General features: G+C 36.5%; 2 protein-coding genes and 1 long non-coding RNA gene across 7 annotated transcripts in view; 2 read left to right on the top strand and 1 right to left on the bottom strand.

Moving 5' to 3' along the window:
- LOC100119391 (potassium channel subfamily T member 2) overlaps positions 1–18,782 on the top strand; it is a 240,894-nt gene that overhangs the window by 13,196 nt on the left and 208,916 nt on the right. The window lies entirely within an intron of this gene.
- On the top strand, positions 1,305–11,676 carry LOC116416175. The gene is made up of 3 exons (XR_004226709.1): positions 1,305–1,410; positions 7,839–7,887; positions 10,488–11,676. It is a non-coding gene; the product is annotated as an uncharacterized LOC116416175 (long non-coding RNA).
- Positions 16,553–18,641, bottom strand: LOC116416173 (CAX-interacting protein 4-like). Its single transcript, XM_031923633.1, has 3 exons — positions 17,886–18,641; positions 17,505–17,776; positions 16,553–17,291 (listed from the first exon to the last, which is right to left on the bottom strand). Exons 1-3 carry the CDS (start codon positions 17,931–17,933, stop codon positions 16,907–16,909), a joined length of 705 nt encoding a protein of 234 aa, XP_031779493.1. The 5' UTR covers positions 17,934–18,641; the 3' UTR covers positions 16,553–16,906.

Here is an 18,782-nt window from a genome sequence, read left to right as displayed (position 1 = left end):
TGTGTGGGAAAATTAAAACTTCGACGTGACACAAATTATGTATCTATTCAAGTTTCGTTAGAAACTGCGAACGCGAACATAAAGTGGATGAAAACCATACACGCGGTGTAACATGAATAACAGTTAAAAGTTTACCGGAACTATTTTTTCCGACGCTTTAATATTGCATTACCATACGGTTCTATAGAACAATTTTTCATTATGCATAAAAGAAGGGTCGAACATACTTCTCTCTAATATTCATGTGATTGTTGGGGCTCTCACAGTAATATAAATTACTTAGCTCCCTCACTTGTTTCTTCGAGAAATATATCGCCTTCATTCAACATCCGGCTTGTACGAGAGTTTCACAACCCTTTAACCTCGTATCAACGTTCTTCCTTTAGTAAAATCGATATCACTTTCAAAAATGAACAAAAACCTTACAACAGTCATCAGCTCCTTCTTTATTACTCTCGTAAAAGAGGGGAAAACTGTAAATGAAGATAATAGCATTAATGTCTCCCGATGAAGAGGATTGTGTAACAAAACAAAAACGTACAGACGTTTCTTCACGATACTGCGTTTTCTTATCGCTCGCTGGTACGGCGACTTAACGCCGGTCACTTCATTCCTTCTCAGGCGTGTAATTATAAGGCTAAAGCCTGTCGTTCGGTCAACCTGATCACGTTCTGCGTTGGTTTAGTTGGAAGAAGACAAACCGCGCGGCAAACATGCACTAGTATCGCGTGCACCTCTTGAATTTTAACTTTGTCGTCGCGGTCAGCTTTCTTGTTCGTTTACGTATTCCTTATCATGTCGAACGGTGTCACTGTAACGCAGTTTAATGCAAATACAGCCTGATGGCAGTGATAAATGCACGATTCGTGCTAAGCGTAGAATTTATACCAATAGTTGAGATACGCTGAACTGCGCGTGAACCAAATATGAAATATTTAAGAGAGGATCAAGGTTCTGGGTTTCTATATATATATATATATGTATATATAAATGATACGCATTCAGCCATTAAATTAACTGATGTAGTAATTTTCTTAAAGTATAAAAATAAAGATAGCGAAAGGATACTCATACGCAATATATATTATTTTGATTAAGACTTCTTAATGGTGCTTTCAATTTAACGACAACCAACATTAATTAATTTGTGTAACACATGCACGATTTACGCGTTTTTTGACCTAACATTAGGGACAAAAGTAGTCGTTTTTCGACCGGCGGGCGCAAATAATATATTGTGTACCAAGGATGTAAAGTGGGCTTTTTTAGGCCTAGTGTGGAGTTTGCAGTACGAGTCAAGGCGAGTTAGCACGAGCCGAAGGCGAGGACGTTTACGAGCCGCAGACGAGAACTACAATCACACGAGGCCAAAACGCCCGCTTAGCCCTTGGTGCACACCATATTTGTAACGTATGTATTGATTTTCGCATTTCAAACTGCACTTGTTGAATTTCTTGCGAGTTTAGAAGATTTGCCAATGAAAAGTACTTTTACGCCTGCTAGTTGAAATTAGCGGGCGCAAAAGTCCTAATGCATTATAGCTGAATTGTTTGTAACAATGGGATGATTAAAAAAAAAACACGCAAAATAGTGTTTTTCAAAAATCAATTAAAAAATGGCCATAAAAAAATATAGTTAAGAAAATAAAAAGTAACTGTTTTCCCGAATTCAGAATCCAAAAATATACATGCATGTCAAATTTTATTGATATTGACCGAGTAGTTCCAGAAATATTACGGTATACATCCACACACACACACACACAGACATACACACACATCCATAAGGTCATTTTCTAAAAACACGTGATTTGAACTTCTAACACACCAAAAAGTATTTTCTAGAAATTTTTACGAAACTCAAAATTTTACTATTACAAAGCTTTCTCTAGGAGGAAGCAAAATAACATTAATTTTATTTTATTACTTCTAATGATACTAACCTAACGGTCCTCTTCGAACCTTCGAAGAGAGCAGACGTGTCTATCCAAGCTCGTGTTTACTAAATACAGTGTATCGTAATAGACGCTACTCGGTATGTAAAGGGCCTCTGCCCGTAAAATTTTCGCTCCTTCGCGAATGCAAATCACGATTGTGATTACAAAATGGCTTCTGAAAAAAAAGACCATCAGATACAAAGTTCATCTCTCATACCTAATGCAAGTGGAAACAAATCAAGTCCAGTTAGTTACTCAAAGATTGCTCAAATGAATCAGTTCCCCAAGAAAGAACAAGGTTTAATTATGGATTGCGTGGACGGCTTCACTCTGTGCAATGCAATGTGCAATTGGAGAAATAGTCAAGCCTATCAACATTTTAAACGCATCAAAAATTTCAAATAATAGAGTTCGTCTATACCTATCGAGCCAAGAACTTCTTAAAAAGCTTACAGATAATTATAAATATGTCGAAATTAATGGAGTAAAAGTCACAATCCGACCTGTCATCACTAAAGAACAAAGAATCATAATTTCTAACGTCTGTCCTTCAATCCCCCATTTCGCTCTTGAAGAGGCTATGGATAATATGAAAATAAAACGCAACTCGCCAATTACCAGCTTAAGAGCAGCAATTAGTAAAGACGGATACTCTCATATTCTCAGTGATAGAAGACAAATGTTCATAAACCCAGAAGACGTAAAAAAACTACCAGAAATCATTAAAATCAATTTTGATGAAACAATTTACTACGTATACCCGACTACCGACCCAATAAGATGCTTTGTTTGTAAACGCGAAGGACATGTCGCAAAACAGTGTCCTTCTATTAACTACAATGAAATCACTGTACCACCGCAACAAGTAAATAGACCAGAGTCAATCGCCTTAGAAAATAACGCCAATACTATAAATTCATCACAGACCATCGATTCAACAAAGGATGTCGAGAGGTCAGCTAATATAGCTACAGTTCCAGATAACTCAAATCAGTTAGACACATTCTTCCTAACACCAGCACTAAATAACTTTGAAAATCAAACGAGCAAACCTAACAAGCGACCTCTCTTTCTCTATCGACTACGTCTAGCTCACTTTTGGGAAAGACGGATTTTCTTTCTAGTTCCCAGTCTAGTTTAGACTCTTTTAGTGACGAAAAAAGCACACAGAAACACTTAAAAATGAAACTCGACGTTAAGAGTCAACGTAATAACACCAAAAAGCCTAAAAAAGATTCCGAACAATTAAGTGACATTGAAAAAGAATTAAACTTAATCAAGACTGACATTGAAAATCCTGAAAATAAATTTCCTCTAAATTATACAACACTGAAGGAATTTCTAGAAAAAACTGTCGCTAATCCACTTGTTGTTGAAACCGCCCAAGAATTATCCAATAACATCCAGGATATAGCTAAAATGCTCAAAACAGTACATCCCAACTTATCATCGAGTAACATGAAAAGAAGATTTACCAGAATAATTAAAAAAATTGATTCATACACAGAAGAAATCAACTCTATTGCTCAAACACCTAAATAATTAAACTATTTATAAAAAGCGAACATAATATAATGAACGAAGTGTACAAAAAAGACCTCAAAATCATATTTTGGAATTCCAGAAGTATTGTAAAACGAAAGGACGAAATCTCAAAAGTACTAAGTGAAGCCAAAGTCGATATTCTCGTGTGTGTGGAATCATGGCTCACGAATGAAATCAATTTTCATCTACCTAGATTCAAGACTTTCAGAAAAGACCGCACCTACTCCGAAAGGAGGCGGAATTTTGATGCTAATTCGCAACAACTTAGCATACACCGAAATCAACGATCTTGAATGTTCCGAAAAATTTATAGAAATGGCAGGTATAAAGTTAACTAACATAAAACCAAACATTGATCTGTTAGCTTGTTACAGAGTCCCAGGTTTCGCGCTTGCCCAGGAAACATGGGATGAAATTTTTAATAAAATCGACAGAAAAAATAACACAATTCTTACAGGTGACTTTAATGCTCATCATAAAAATTGGAACTCTCTAGAAAACGATACTAACGGCAATAGGTTATGTGAAAGCATTACCAAATCAAATATGTTTTTACATAATCAAAATACCTACACACACGTCCAGCCTAATAAATGCACCTTTTCTAATTTAGATCTAATATTTTCCTCCGCAAATATTTCAAACAAAATTGATGTCAGAGTCAATGATGAAACCTGGGGCTCTGGCCACTTTCCGATATTCATTGATATATCCATAGAGAAAAGCATATATCATAAAAAATCCTTTAATTTCAAATCGGTAAGAACTAATTGGGAAAAAGTCATCGAAAATTTGAATGAAAATTATTCACAATTTCTAACCGCTGATTACGATAATATAACTGCTAGCGAAAAATACACTGTATTTACCGATATATTGTCAAATGCAATCAAATCCAACACACCCAAAAAGAAATTCGTAAACAATTAAATTCACAGAAATCCAGCGCCTAGGTGGGACTCGGAGTGCGATAAAATTAAAAGACTTAGAAAAGCCGCATACAAAAAGTGGGAATTTTCTAAAAACGATAGCGACTTTGTTGAATATAAAAAATTATGCACATTAGCTAAAAAAACTTTTAAAAAGAAAAAGAAAGAAAACTATATTAGATTTGCAGGAAACATTGATTTTCACACCGATCAGAAATATGTCTGGGACACATCCAGATTATTAAAAAATGCCTGGATAAAAGTAAAACCACGTCATAACCCCCAGAACCACCAAGACCAAGAGAAAATCTACACAGCATTAGACAAAATCAGTCTTCCCTGGTGCCCAACGGATCCAGACTGGCTACCTACTTATAACGAAAGCAAATTTTTAGATTCTCCGTTCGACTTCACCGAATTCAATGTAGCCATTGATTATAAAAACACTCGCTCAGCTTGTGGCATTGATGGACTTGATTATGATACTCTCCAAAGACTGCCAATAAATTACAAATTAATTTTATTAGATATATTTAATGAAATATATAGTACTAATGCTTATCCGACAGAGTGGAAAAAAACCTACGTCCACTTCATCAAAAAATCTGATGGTACAAGTGTAAGACCGATTAGTTTATCTTCTTGCTCATGCAAATTATTTGAAACAATGTTGAAATATAAGTTACAATGGTGGGCTGAATTTAATAATATTCTTCCAAGAAGTCAGTCTGGATTCCGAAAAGGACAATCGACTATCGATAACTTGATCAATCTAACCTTGAACGTAGAGGAAGCTTTTAGTCAAAAAAGGGATCTCCTAACAGCGTTCTTGGATGTCAATGGCGCGTTTGATAATGTGAATACTTAAAATCTATTACAACAATTGGCAACAATTGGGTGTCCTACTAGAATGATCAAGTTTATCAAGTTCCTTACCTATGAAAGAATAACTTATACTGAAACACTTGGCGAACAAATTAGGTTTGTATATAAAGGCGTGCCTCAGGGCGGCGTATTAAACCCTCTTTTGTACAACATCTATGTAGCGAAAACATACCTAAAAGCGTTACTGTTTCTCAATTTGCGGACGACATTGCGGTATACTGCAAAAGACCTTCTACAAAATCGTCCAAAAGTCTATTAGAAAAAGCAATTGCCTCGATACATAGTAATTTATATAAACTTGGACTAGAACTCTCACGACATAAAACCGTATTTATCCACTTCAACAAACGCAATATTCAACCGGGACAAACAGAGATAAAAGTAAACAACATAACAGTCAAGTCTAGCAAATCCGCTAGATTCCCAGGAATTATTTTTGATCATAAGCTTTCTTTCAAAGACCAAATTGATCTAATCCACAAAAAATGTTTTAAAGCTTTAAACATCGTAAAATTTCTAAGGGGAACGTGGTGGTTCAAACCCCAACACCCTAATCATATTATACAAAAGTTTTGTAAGATCAATTATAGCCTACGGTTGTTTTGTTTATTTCTCGACTCAAAAACAAGAAATAGAAAAACTCGAAAAGATTCAGTATGCCGCAATTAGATTAGCTCTTGGTTATATGATAAGTACTCCTACAAACATCTTAATAGTAGAATCCAAAATGCAATTCATACAAGAACGTATGAAATTCTTATGTAAGAACTATCTTTACAAAATATACACAACACGATAAACTATTTCAATAAACTTATCAAAAATAAAAACAAAAAGCGTAAAATTAGAACTAGCCTACTACGAAATTGTATAGAAAATGTTTACAGCTCTACAGACAAGATATACTCTCAAGACAATTACAATATATATAAATACCAATACAATGTTTTAATCAACAATATTAATATAAATGTGGAACTAGGCAAACAGTTACAAACAAGTAAAAATCCCAACCTAATCATTAATGATATCATAGGCAACGAGAATGCTAACATTTTCTATACAGATGGCTAGTAAATCCGACAACTCAATATCGGTAGGAAGCGCTTGCATTTGCGACAACTTAAATCAATCTGTTACATATAGCATTAATAAACTTGCTTCAATATTCACTGCCCAATGCATAGCGATAAGAAGTGCAATAGACATCGCTTTAAAACATACTGAACGCAACGCGCTCGTTTTCACAGACTCATTAAGTGCACTACTATCCCTAAAAAATCCCAATTTATCAATAAAAACAAATCCTTATATACTCGAAATAAAGAATAAAATTTACGAATTCACATCTAAGTCGTCTTATAAAAAGGAAATTAAGCTCTACTGGATTCCTGCGCATATTGGGATAGGTGGAAACGAGCGTGCGGATACTCTTGCAAAGGACGCAGCTACTAAATGCGTAGATAATAATTGTATAAAAATCCCCTACACAGACTTGAAAGAATCAATCAAAACAGAGTCAGTGAAAAACACATTTGATATAATAAAAAACGAAGGACAAAAAAAGGGCATAATTTATTTCAACAACTTTTTCAATTACCGTAGCAAACCTTGGTTTGCAAACAAAAATCTGACACGAGAATTAATTGTAATCATAAATAGATGCAGATCAGGCCACCACAGTCTAGCATCCTCACTTTCTCGTATAGGTATAAAAGAAAACCCTCAATGTCAATGCGGTTTCGAAAATCAAGACGTCAACCATATACTGTGGCAATTTCACTTATTTAATAAGGAACGTCAAGTATTTATAGACGAACTGCGCAAACAGAACATATTCCTACCAAATACGTACATTTCATTATTGTCAAACCCATCTGCGAAAATTTGTAAAATATTGTACTCGTTTGTTAAAGCTTGCGAAATCTTAATTTAACATAAGTTTATAAGTATATATAATATCATAACTTTGTTCATTTATTGTACTGCAAAATAACTCTGTATAAGATGTTAAAATTGCTTAAATAAATAAAAAAAATACTAACTTAACCTTGATTATTTCATTCCAGAAATTCAATTAAAAAAAAATGTCCTAACTCTATCACACCTGATCTAGGCCACGTTCCACAAGTGTATACATAATTTAACTCACCCACATGTATCCTTAAAAAGTATTTACTCCGATAAAATACGCTTCCCCAGTTTTTTGTGCATACACTCGAAAGGCCTGGTCGGTACTCATCGGCACGTGCCACAGAAATCGAATTTCGATGCGCTCTCTTCTCAGATTGCTGCAGGCATAATACCGGAGATTTGTTTTTTTGAATTTCAAGTCAGACGCGGAGACAGCATTTGCTTCGGCATATGTAAAACGCACTGGTTTCCGAGATATATTGCGGCTCTAAGATAGCGAGTGCATGGAGCTATAAAAATTGATAGCTCTTCCCGGGGAAAAGAAACGAAGAAACGTTTTTTCAGTAGCATATAAAAAAGCATTAAGACCTAACTTGCTCTAACTTCTTACCTTGCATTTTATGTTTCAGGTAAGTTCCAGCAACTGACGCTTCAATATCTTCTCCCGTATTCGAGTGCGTGAGTACCTAATGAATCTTCATATCTTTAGTTAAGAATCCAATTGTTGCATTATCTGCGAATGACGCCGATACTCAAATGATCTGACCCAGATCAGAAAACAGAGTGGCCAGTCTAGCGTAAAAATCAAAAGTATATTTCGACCATAATCAGTTTGAATGCTCGGTATTGGTACGGCTATTGTATCGTTATGATATGGCGGTGTGTGTGTGTGGGCGCGAGAGCCCGTAAAACTAGAATCGATTAATCTGCTTTTAAATGGGTCAGACCCAAGATGTACGTGGGCGTAGATGCTGCGTGTGTATGTGTTCTGTATTGACGCGAGGTACGAACCTCTGCTTTAACTAACGAAATGCTAATACTTGATCTGCTAACGTGCCGTTGTAAAGGTTTTGATGTTCTTTTTCCATCCGGTGGGAGAGAATTTGCGGTAGTGATAACATCGAATAAAAAAATGGCTTCAAAAATGTGATACAAGTATTAGAGTAATTATAGATATAATCACCTAATTACTTTCATGGAAGTCGAATTTAAGTTGATTTTCTTAAATTTCAAAGAATAACATAGTCAATTTTATTGTTGCCACAGGGACGATAGTAGGTAATCATTGTAAAAGCTAAAATAACCTTAATCAATGTTTCAACTTCTATATCTTACTTGAAAGAGTTCTATCGAGGATTTGGCACGTGGCCGATCCACTTTAATAGGTTTTCAATTAAAAGTCTTTGAAACTTGCCTGCAAATTTATTTCTAAGAAAAAACTAATAAGTATAGGGTATACATACTTATTGGTTTTACTATCCGTAGGCAAAGATAACCTGCGTTTTGGCTATTAGATAGGCGCATTTTTTTAAGATAAACGTCAGATTCATATTACGAAAACTATAGCTAGCTTATACTCTAGAATAATCTGATGAACCACTTTTCATCAAATTAAGAGCTGCTACTTTAATCGTTTATCGCTACAGTATAGATAATATGATATAAAAAAAGGAAGATTGGCGGCGTCAACTATTAATAAATGTAATTAGATCCACGGGCGGTTGTCCAAAATAAACTTACACAAAAAGAAAGCCTTGTCGGCTATACCACGGGCAAGGGAGATAGAAGTAGCGTACAAAGTTTCTCTAGTTAATACGAAGATTCCGTGGTAGCGGCTCGTTTTTCATTCTCTTTCTACGACCCATATTACGTACTTGCGCGCAGGGGGCCAATCGTGGAAACTCCTCAGCGCGGAAATTGCCACGACGAAAGGCCAAAGTCGCGATTCAACTTGCGCACATTGCAAACGAAGACGACGGAGACACCGATCGAGGTCCGATTAAATTATCGATTTTCGAGGGGGAGTCTGCCTCTATAGGTATGCACGTGTAGCTCATTTATTTTTCCGCTGTTCTAAGGGCACCTCCGAAATTAGTTGCGAACGTGCCATTTCTAACTGTGTGTATTGAGAGGAGAGAACTCGGGGACCTAGTCTGTGAAATTCAATTAGCCCTCTTTTTATTGAAACTGATAATGTCCAAGATAAGATTTTGGAGTGATGTAATCGGTCGCCTACATATTCACCTAAGAAAGCGATGTTTCGTGATATGTAGGGTGAAGAAAATCTATTGAATAAACCTTTACATCAAAGCATAGATGAAAATGCTCCTTGTAAGCATATACTTATTTGTTAGATAATAATTCCTTATTACGTTACACGAATTTCATTCAAAAATAAGCTCACAGACAATATATGATTAATTCTATACTATTTAGTTCTGTAATTGACTAATATTGATTAGATCTAGAAATTTACTAACAGAAATAATTCGTTTATTTATCGGGACTCGTAAAAAATGTCTAGAAAACCATTAAATAAATTCATTGATGAATTTTTCATTTAAAATAATAAAAATAATGAAATCACAATTTATTACATTATGGGTATAACTACACTTACTTTAATCATAATTTAATTCAAATATTTTGTCTGAAAAAAATCATTTATCTTTTAATAATTATTTTTCATTAGCTCGCATATCGATACATTAATCGAAAAATGAGTAGCTTGCAATGAAACCACCAAATGAACATCTCAGCAGCTCTAACGAGTTTCCAAAGACCTTTTCCAAGCCATTTACAAAATATGTACATTCCTTACTTATCATCAATTAGCATATATTGCTCAGACTGCATCCAGGCATCATAATAACCGTGTCGTCTCCAAAATGTGTCGAGGCCGAGCCGCTGTACAGAATTCATTAAAGATGTCACCTAGCAAAATAATATATATGAACCAGGGTGTTGTTCCCGCGATCTGAATATTCTTCGGTTATGTTTACGCACAATATCCTAGATTAGACGTGCAGAAACAAAAACACAAGCGTCGTGTATCGATCTGTTTAAGAGTTTATTATTATAAAAGGAAAAAAAAAATAAATCATCGGTTAATTACATCCTTCAGTGCTTGTCCCCGGAAGTTTTGGAGCGGAAAAGCATGAGGCGTCGCGCCGACAAGCCACGATGTCGCTTATCTTAATTTGCTCGTCTACGTGTCTCTGTGTGTATGTACTTCATGGAACACCTTCCTAACATTGCGTTATTGCTTGCTTTTGTAGGACATGGAAGTGTTGCTCTGGTCAGTAAACTTGATGCACCTGCAGGGAGCGATTCTCTAACATCTCACTTCGTGACTACACGGTATATTGCAGAGAATCTTGTCGTCGGAGACGTGACAATGAAGCAATTAGTGATACTCAAGTTAAGGAGCGAGTTATAAGAATTAATACAGAATGCGAAAACTCGCGACGTCAAGTTAAAAAAAAGTATAGCTTGAAATAAGAATTGTTATTTAATGCTATCATTTATTTATATGTATAGTCAAGCCTAATAGCTAGTTTTGAATATCGTACATAATAATCGTAGTATCGTTCATCAAATTGTCAAATCGCAATAAATTATGCACTCATATGCTGATATAATAAATTAAATGCTTAAGGATTTTTTTGTAAATCCTGGAACTTAAGTTTACAAAATAATGTTTTTCCTCTATCGCTCTATCAAAATAAGTTTTCTCCAGAATTCATTTTCTCTGTTTTCAACCCGTAACTTATATAGAAAAATCTTTTATCAGAAATAGTACATATATTAAATTAACTCAGATTTATCCTGCGAGTACAAACCAGAGAGGACTTTTCCCTTGCAGTATTTTTATCTTCATCCTTCAAGAGTCGGTAATAAAGGTTACTCCGTGAGCGTTACTGGAGAGCTTGAATTCTGCACTGTCGAGACGGGAGCATTTGGTATCTGCCTGACCGACTGATGAAGAGATCCGCTGCTTTCACTCACAGGAATTCAGCAAATGCTTCATAGATGTTGGTTTAATAAAGAAAAAGATGTTATTGATAAAATGTTTCAATTACTTAAGTCATAACTAAATAGGCATGATGTGTTGATACAGGAATATAAAAATTATTATAAAAATGATTTCAAGTATTGTTGGTACATTAACTCTTAAACTAAAATAATGACAAAGTTTTAAAGCATATTATTATAATTTTGTTTAACAGTAAAGGATTGAAAACTCGATTGAAAATCAACTTTTAATTGAAGAAACATATATACATGTATAGATAACAGACACTTACGGAAAAGCTTAAAGTACTAATAAATGGACTTTTAGTCGACTATCCGGGTATTTATAAAACTTTAATTGAGTCTTATCTAGAGAGAAAGATATGTGTGAAATGTTATGAAAATGTTGTTAAATATGTACTATAATATAGAAACGAGAAAAATGTTCCTGAACCGCCCTCTTACTAATTTATTAATCGTAGTTATATCTTCTATTACATTTTATTTTTAATATTATGTAGTATTCATTAGCTATTTCAAATATTTACCTATTTTTATTTCGTTTTATCATTTCAAAGTGACCTATCTTAAAATATTTCAGAAATACACTGAAAGTATGGTTACTGTGAAATGTAAAAACTATATTTTCCTATTCACCCACTTTATAATTGTGATCCTTTATATGCGGTTTTCATCTATTTACCTGTTCGAAACATGAACTGTCACAAAATTTACAGAGTTTCATTCATTTTGTTCTGTCAGTCATTGCCACAGAGCTTTCAAAGCGCAAATCCAGTGATATTGTAAGAATCCTTCTGTTAGTCGGTATTTTACAATCAAAATATACTATTGATCGCATCAAAAAAATGTCTAGATAAACGAGTTATGGATACCCGTAGCAGTAGCTAATATTCAGCAAAGTTGCAATATTCTAAAGCGGAGTTTAGTATCAAGTGGCGCGGGAGCGCCACGAAGGCGAGTTTGAGAAGCAGACGACGCCGCGGCGCCCGTGACACTATTTACTTCTATATTGGTCTCTCGAATTTTCAATTAAGGAAATAAATTATTTATCATTCATGTAACCAGCTAATTTTGATAAATGTTTATACTGGTATGCCAAACTATGATTTTAAACCAAAATATCAGCAATAAACCAGCTTTAACATAATAAACAAGTATGCAGGTGAACAAAAATGCTGAAATCACTTGCTTAATTTTTCTTCAGCCCAAAAAGTGGTAAGACCGTTAAGTTAGCTGCGTGCAGTTTGACCGAGTGGTTAGACTGTGAAGTTGGCCGCACAAGCTATTGAGCCTACATTGTCTGCTCCTCTGCTTGAATTATAAATGTGTGCTCCGTAGTATTCGGTGTTTTGGTGTAAAAATCTTTCAAGGAAGGTGTCTAGATAAATAGGGTAGCTGATGACGACGTCTAGGTGGTGCGCTCCGTGATTTTTGGTGTTTAGATAAATAAATCATACGAGGACGGCATCTAGGTGTACAGGGCGGCCGATGGCGAGGTCTAGGTAGTTCGCACCGTGGTTTTTGGTGTCTAGGTGTTGAAATAATTCGAGGGCGGTACCTAGGTGTACAGGGTGGCCGATGACGAGGTCTAGGTAGTTCGCTCCGTGGCTTTTGGTGTTGAAATAATTCGAGGGCGGTGTCTAGGTGTACAGGGTGGCCGATGACGAGTTCTAGGTAGTTCGCTCCGTGGTTTTTGGTGTCTAGGTGTAAAAATCATTTGAACGCGGTGTCCAGGTGTACAGGGTGGCCGATGACGAGGTCTAGGTCGTGCGCTCCGTGGCTTTTGGTGTTGAAATAATTCGAGGGCGGTGTCTAGGTGTACAGGGTGGCCGATGACGAGTTCTAGGTAGTTCGCTCCGTGGTTTTTGGTGTCTAGGTGTAAAAATCATTTGAACGCGGTGTCCAGGTGTACAGGGTGGCCGATGACGAGGTCTAGGTCGTGCGCTCCGTGGCTTTTGGTGTTGAAATAATTCGAGGGCGGTGTCTAGGTGTACAGGGTGGCCGATGACGAGGTCTAGGTAGTTTGCTCCGTGGTTTTTGGTGTCTAGGTGTAAAAATCACTTAAACGCGGTGTCCAGGTGTACAGGGTGGCCGATGACGAGGTCTAGGTCGTGCGCTTCGTGGTTTTTGGTGTCTAGGTAAATAAATCATACGATGACGGCGTCTAGGTGTACAGGGTGTCCGATAACGAGGTCTGGATAGTTCGCGCCGTGGGTTTTGGTGTCTTGGCGTAGAAATAATTCAAGGGTGGTGTATATCAACAATCAGTGATCTCATGTTAGTGATAAAAATGTTACAAAAAAGCTTTGATCTAAAGGTGCTAAATATGCTTATATTTTATTTCTACGACGTCGAATATGAAATACTCAAAAAATTTTATTAAAAAGGATTGAAATCTCTAAAAAAAATAACTTTTAAAAAAGTAAAAAGTTAGGCAAGTTTAATATATTTCGCAACAAAATTACAGATTGAAAAGTACTAAGATCAATCAAACAAAGTCAAGTTTATTATATTTAATCGTGATGAAGCAAGGAACAACTCTCAAGATAATTACTACGTAACTTGCCATGCCCGTTTCATTGTACTTATGGTGTTTGTATGACGTTCTAATACATAAAAGGAAATTTTAGTTGTTCACCAATAAACAAAATTAAACGGGCATGGCAAGTTACGTAATACTTATCTTGAGAGTTGTTCCTTGCTTCATCACGATTAAATATAATAAACTTGACTTTGTTTGATTGATCTTAGTACTTTTCAATCTGTAATTTTGTTGCGAAATATATTAAACTTGCCTAACTTTTTACTTTTTTAAAAGTTTTTTTTTTTAGATATAATATACGAGCTTAAGGGGATGTCGTCCCAAAAAATACTGTTTTACTATTACATAAAACTTTTCGAATAAAGTTTGCAAATGAAAAACCGAGTCTGTAGCGCCGTAGTGTTAAGTTTAATGAATCGTTCTACCGAAAGAAAATTTTGATCGGGTTTGTTGTTTTTCTAAAATCTTGGAAATACGAACAGATGTTTACGCGTACTTCGCCGTACTCATGCGATTGCAGCGCCAACCTTAAAATCTAATTTTACATAAAAGTTTTTAAATAAAGCTTGCAAATGAAAAACCGAGTCTGTAGCACCGTAGTGTTAAGTTTAATGAATCGTTCTACCGAAAGAAAAATTCGATCGGACTTTCTGTTTTTCTAGAAGTTTGGAAATACAAAATACCCCGTGGTGGATTTGCGAAGCTTTTGGGACGACAGACCCTTAAGAAACACAAATAGAGACAGAAAGATTAAATTCTGTAAAGCGAATGAAAAACTGCCGCTGCTCATCCTCTATGGCACCCTCATCATTTTAAAAGCCCGATTTGTATTTGCTCGTGGCGTAGAGCTTTCCTTACGTTTCTTAAAGAAATGAGACTATGAGTACCAGGCGAGTCTCTTGACTACTTTTTTTGCCCATTTTCGAAACGTAGTCTTTTTCTCATCAAAAACATTTGAATGTATATTGCTTCGCTGCATATTTTAGCACGTAAACAACGAAGCGTTTAGAGGTATTTTACAGAAACATTGTTGTTATAGCATTTTTTGTCATTTTATTCCGTCTTATAAGAAAGATCAGATAGTGTACAATTTTTTTGCAAGGTTTGTAAATATCATTTACTATCTGAACCTACTTAAAGTTAGTAATTGTTGTAATGATATGATCATGATTTTGATACTCTATGACTCAGTGGCTCGTCTCAAATACATATTCATTTAATGACAAGTCGGCGACTTTATGCCAAAGAATTCTTTTATCCGCGCTTTTACTCTAAACTAAATATTACAATCACAATCAGTCTCTCAACGTCAATAATTTATTCTTAATTTATTGATTTATTATTATCATTTTCTTCCAATCATCAAAAATCTTATCAACATTAACGTATCAGTTATTATAAATCCCACATCTTTTTCTTCTCTGTCGTATATGTAATAAAACAATGCTTTTGCCGGAAATTGTGCTAGATATGAATCGCCTCCCACTCACTTCTGTATGACTATATACCTACTACGAGCATACATAGTAGTCGGTGGACTTCCCTTTGTTCGACTGCCATCGTAATAGCAGCAGTAGCAGCGGTTCTGTTCACAGTTCAAGGCGCTTGATTACTATCAGCGCCGGCTGAACACTGTTGACGGTTCGAATTCTATTGATTTTCTCCAACATGCAATATGACTAAGTATTTATCCATGCGTATTTATGGGACTGTCTATAGATCTACTTTTGTATTTAAAGAACTGGTTTATCAATGCATGCAACGAAAAGACGATAAAATCTTTAGTGACGCTATTACAAAAAATAAGTCACTTCCGTGTCGCGGTCGTGCCTAATAAATATCTAATTATAGCTGTGTTAGCGGATATTTTGTAAATCGTTAACTCTGTGATTTTTTTTATACGCTTATATTGTACGCTTTTATTTAGCTTGCTCCGTATCTGTCTGTTAGCGGTGGGATGGGTAGAATATTTTAATCGAATTTAACCTACTTACCAATAACCTAGCACATTCAAATTTTACATCAAGTGGCGCGGTAGCGCCACGAAGGCGAGTTTGAGAAGCAGACGAAGCCACGGCGTACGTAACACTATTTACTTCAATATTGGTGTTCAGATTTTTCATTATACAAAAACAAATACTTATCATTACTGTTGGTAAGGTTTTTTGGCTCATTAGAATGTTTTCTGAGCTAAACTATGAGTTCCAACAAAAATATTAGTGAAAAGGCTGCTTATTTTTATAATATGTGAGTGTATAATCCACAAATGCTAAAATCACGTTTTTCTTCTACAGCCCGAAATGTAAAAGGACCGTTAAGTTAGCCGCAAGAAGTGTTAGGACCGTGAAGTTGGCCGCAAAGCTATATACAGATGGGAATTGCTTTCTCAAGAAAATATAATAATATATTACGATATTTAAAATTAAGAGGTTGCCGGTGCATACTTTGCGTTCCGGAGCATAAATAAAATATTCAAGTCAAGGCTATGAATGTCTACAAAATTTGGCACGTTTTTAAATTCTGAATTGGGGAAAAGAAGTTATTTTTAATTTTGTCAGCTAGTTTTTGTTTTGGCTCTTTATGTAAAATAATTAAGATTGAAAGTATTTTAAAAATCATTAATATATAATCGAAATGTTAAATCTGAATGTAATTCAAAATTTTACTTGTAAATTTTGTATCAAAATGATCTGTTAAACCTGTAAAAATTCAATGAATGTTGTTTTAGTGTAAATAAACAGAATCATTTTTTTTTAAACGTTTGGTATAAGAGTACATAACGGTAACTTTTTCATTAAAATAATTTTGGACTGGATTTAACAACTCTTGAAGTTTTTGACAAATACGCAATCGCGTATATCGCACTAAACCCGTAGTTCCATACCGTTCGCCAGGTGGACACGGCGCCGCCGAAGCATGGCGTACCGGCAACTTGCAACCGACATGGCTACCCGAGGATACTTATAGAAGCGAGTTACCAGGACCGACAGATGTGGATCACGGCTTTATGTATACCGGGGTATATGTATGCATCGGGCGAGGGGGACTCTTCTCCTCCGTCTGTCACGATCGCTGCAGAGTTTGCGGAGGCAGGGGTGACCGTCAGATCCTCCACTTGTTTCAGCAGGGGCGGGGGCTGTGAGTCCGCGCGGTCATCTTGACCGGCTTTACCGATGGGCGAGAATTCGGGCATGGGAGGGGTCGGGCCGTATCTCCTCGCGTAGTCATTGGATGGACTATATACCCCTCGGCTGCTTTTTCCGCCCGCATCCGCAAGATATTTAATCGTTGCTCTTCTTCCTCATCGAGCTCATCTTCCGGGTTAACGATTTTCTTTATCCACGGGCGTCCTCTTTCCCTTCTAATTGTTTGAGGTGTTGATTGGATGTTGATCACGGATTCGGAGTCGCGATACAACCTCCTACGGGGTGAGGGGGGCGAAACTGTTTTGTCGATAAAATCGTCTTCGTTGCTGCCGCCGCTGCTGGTTGCGATGAACTCCTTGCTGCAATAAAGGGAAAAGGAAAAATAAAAATAAAGAAGGGTGAAATGTCAATGAGTATGCGTACGGGGATTCGGGGGATACTTGAAAATAATATCCCCTACCCCCTTATATCGATACGCGTATCCGACTAAAATACCAATCAGCACTTCGAGGGTACTGGTATTTGAATCGGGGAATTTGAAAAGGGGAATAAACAATTGAAAAAAAACGTACCTCTTAGATGATTTTTTGCTTCCCGTTTCCTTTCTTTTCTTCGCCTTCGGCGCTGACAAACGTTTGCTTATTGCACCTTGTTTGGCCTGCCTCGCCCGTTCCTTCTGATAGGCTGCCCCTTCATCATCGTCCTCGTCTGTATCAATTTCATTGACGGGCATTTTCCGCATCTTTTTGTGGGGGATTTTGTTTTCGCCACCAGCACCGCCGCGTTTTTTCTTCGTTTTCTCCTCGCGACCCTCCTCTTCTTTGTCGTGCAACGCTGATTCGTCCTGCAACAAGATTCGCATTTGTTTAACACAGTTGATAATATTAATAACATTAATAATTATAATAATAATAATAATAATAATGATAATGATAAGGGGGGGGGGGGCTTACGTCGGTACCGGTTTCCTCATCATTCATCGTCGAGAGGGCTCCCCTCATGTCGCTGACCTTTATTGGAAAGTAATTGCTCGTCTTCCAAAGCCTCTTGCAAGCCTTTAAAAAGGCTGCAAGAGGCTTGGCGAGATCGGACCTCCGATTGATTTTGACTCTGATAGGGAGAAGGAGCTTCCTCGCTGCCGCCTCGTGTCTGTCGATGATAGAGTTTATTTGCGTCTTTAGCTCCGAGGAGCGCTTCAACGGCCCGGGCCCTTCGTCGTCCTCTTCCACGTCCTCGCTCCACCTCCTCTTGCCCCCCTTCGCCTGTTTTGCGAGAGCATTTAAGGTTGAGACCGCGTACAGCTTCTCCGACAGGATACATTCGAAATCAAAATATTGAATTAATAAATATTAATAATATTAGAAATATAATAAGAACAACAACAACAACCACCACCACCACCACAACAACAACCACAACAATAATAATAATAATAATAATGATAATATGCTCGCAGAAGTCGCAGCAGTGGTCTCGTCTCCGGCTGGCAGGATGCAACCTTCAGTCGTAGATTAGGAGGTGCGACTCCTAGCTCCTAGGGAATTACCCGAGTTAGCCGTCAACACCGTCACTACCGATCCTTAAGGGTACTATCGAATAACCGATGACGGCAAACTCTGGTAGAACACCGCGAATATTATAGTCTATTAACTAAATATTCAAGAAGCGTGCCCTACTGGACCAACCGCGCAAAAGCCTTGTGTTGCCAACTTGTACATATTTTATATCTAAGGTTTCTCTCAAACACACACACACACCCACACACACACACACACACACATATATATATATATATATATATATATATATATATACTTAGTTAAATCATTAATTAATTGTATTTTTCTTCT

The sequence above is a fragment of the Nasonia vitripennis genome, chromosome 2 (assembly GCF_009193385.2).
Source record: "Nasonia vitripennis strain AsymCx chromosome 2, Nvit_psr_1.1, whole genome shotgun sequence".
Taxonomy (NCBI): Eukaryota; Metazoa; Arthropoda; class Insecta; order Hymenoptera; family Pteromalidae; genus Nasonia; species Nasonia vitripennis.
The sequence above is the reverse complement of the archived record's forward strand: the minus strand, read 5'-3'. Positions and strand labels throughout refer to the sequence as shown.

Coding starts and splice junctions, on each gene's coding strand:
- LOC116416173 (XM_031923633.1), bottom strand. CDS start 17,933: ATGAGGGGAGCCCTCTCGACGATGAATGATGAGGAAACCGGTACCGAC. Junction 17,777..17,885: donor ATGAGGAAACCGGTACCGAC/GTAAGCCCCCCC, acceptor ATCTTGTTGCAG/GACGAATCAGCGTTGCACGA. Junction 17,292..17,504: donor AGCAAAAAATCATCTAAGAG/GTACGTTTTTTT, acceptor CCTTTATTGCAG/CAAGGAGTTCATCGCAACCA.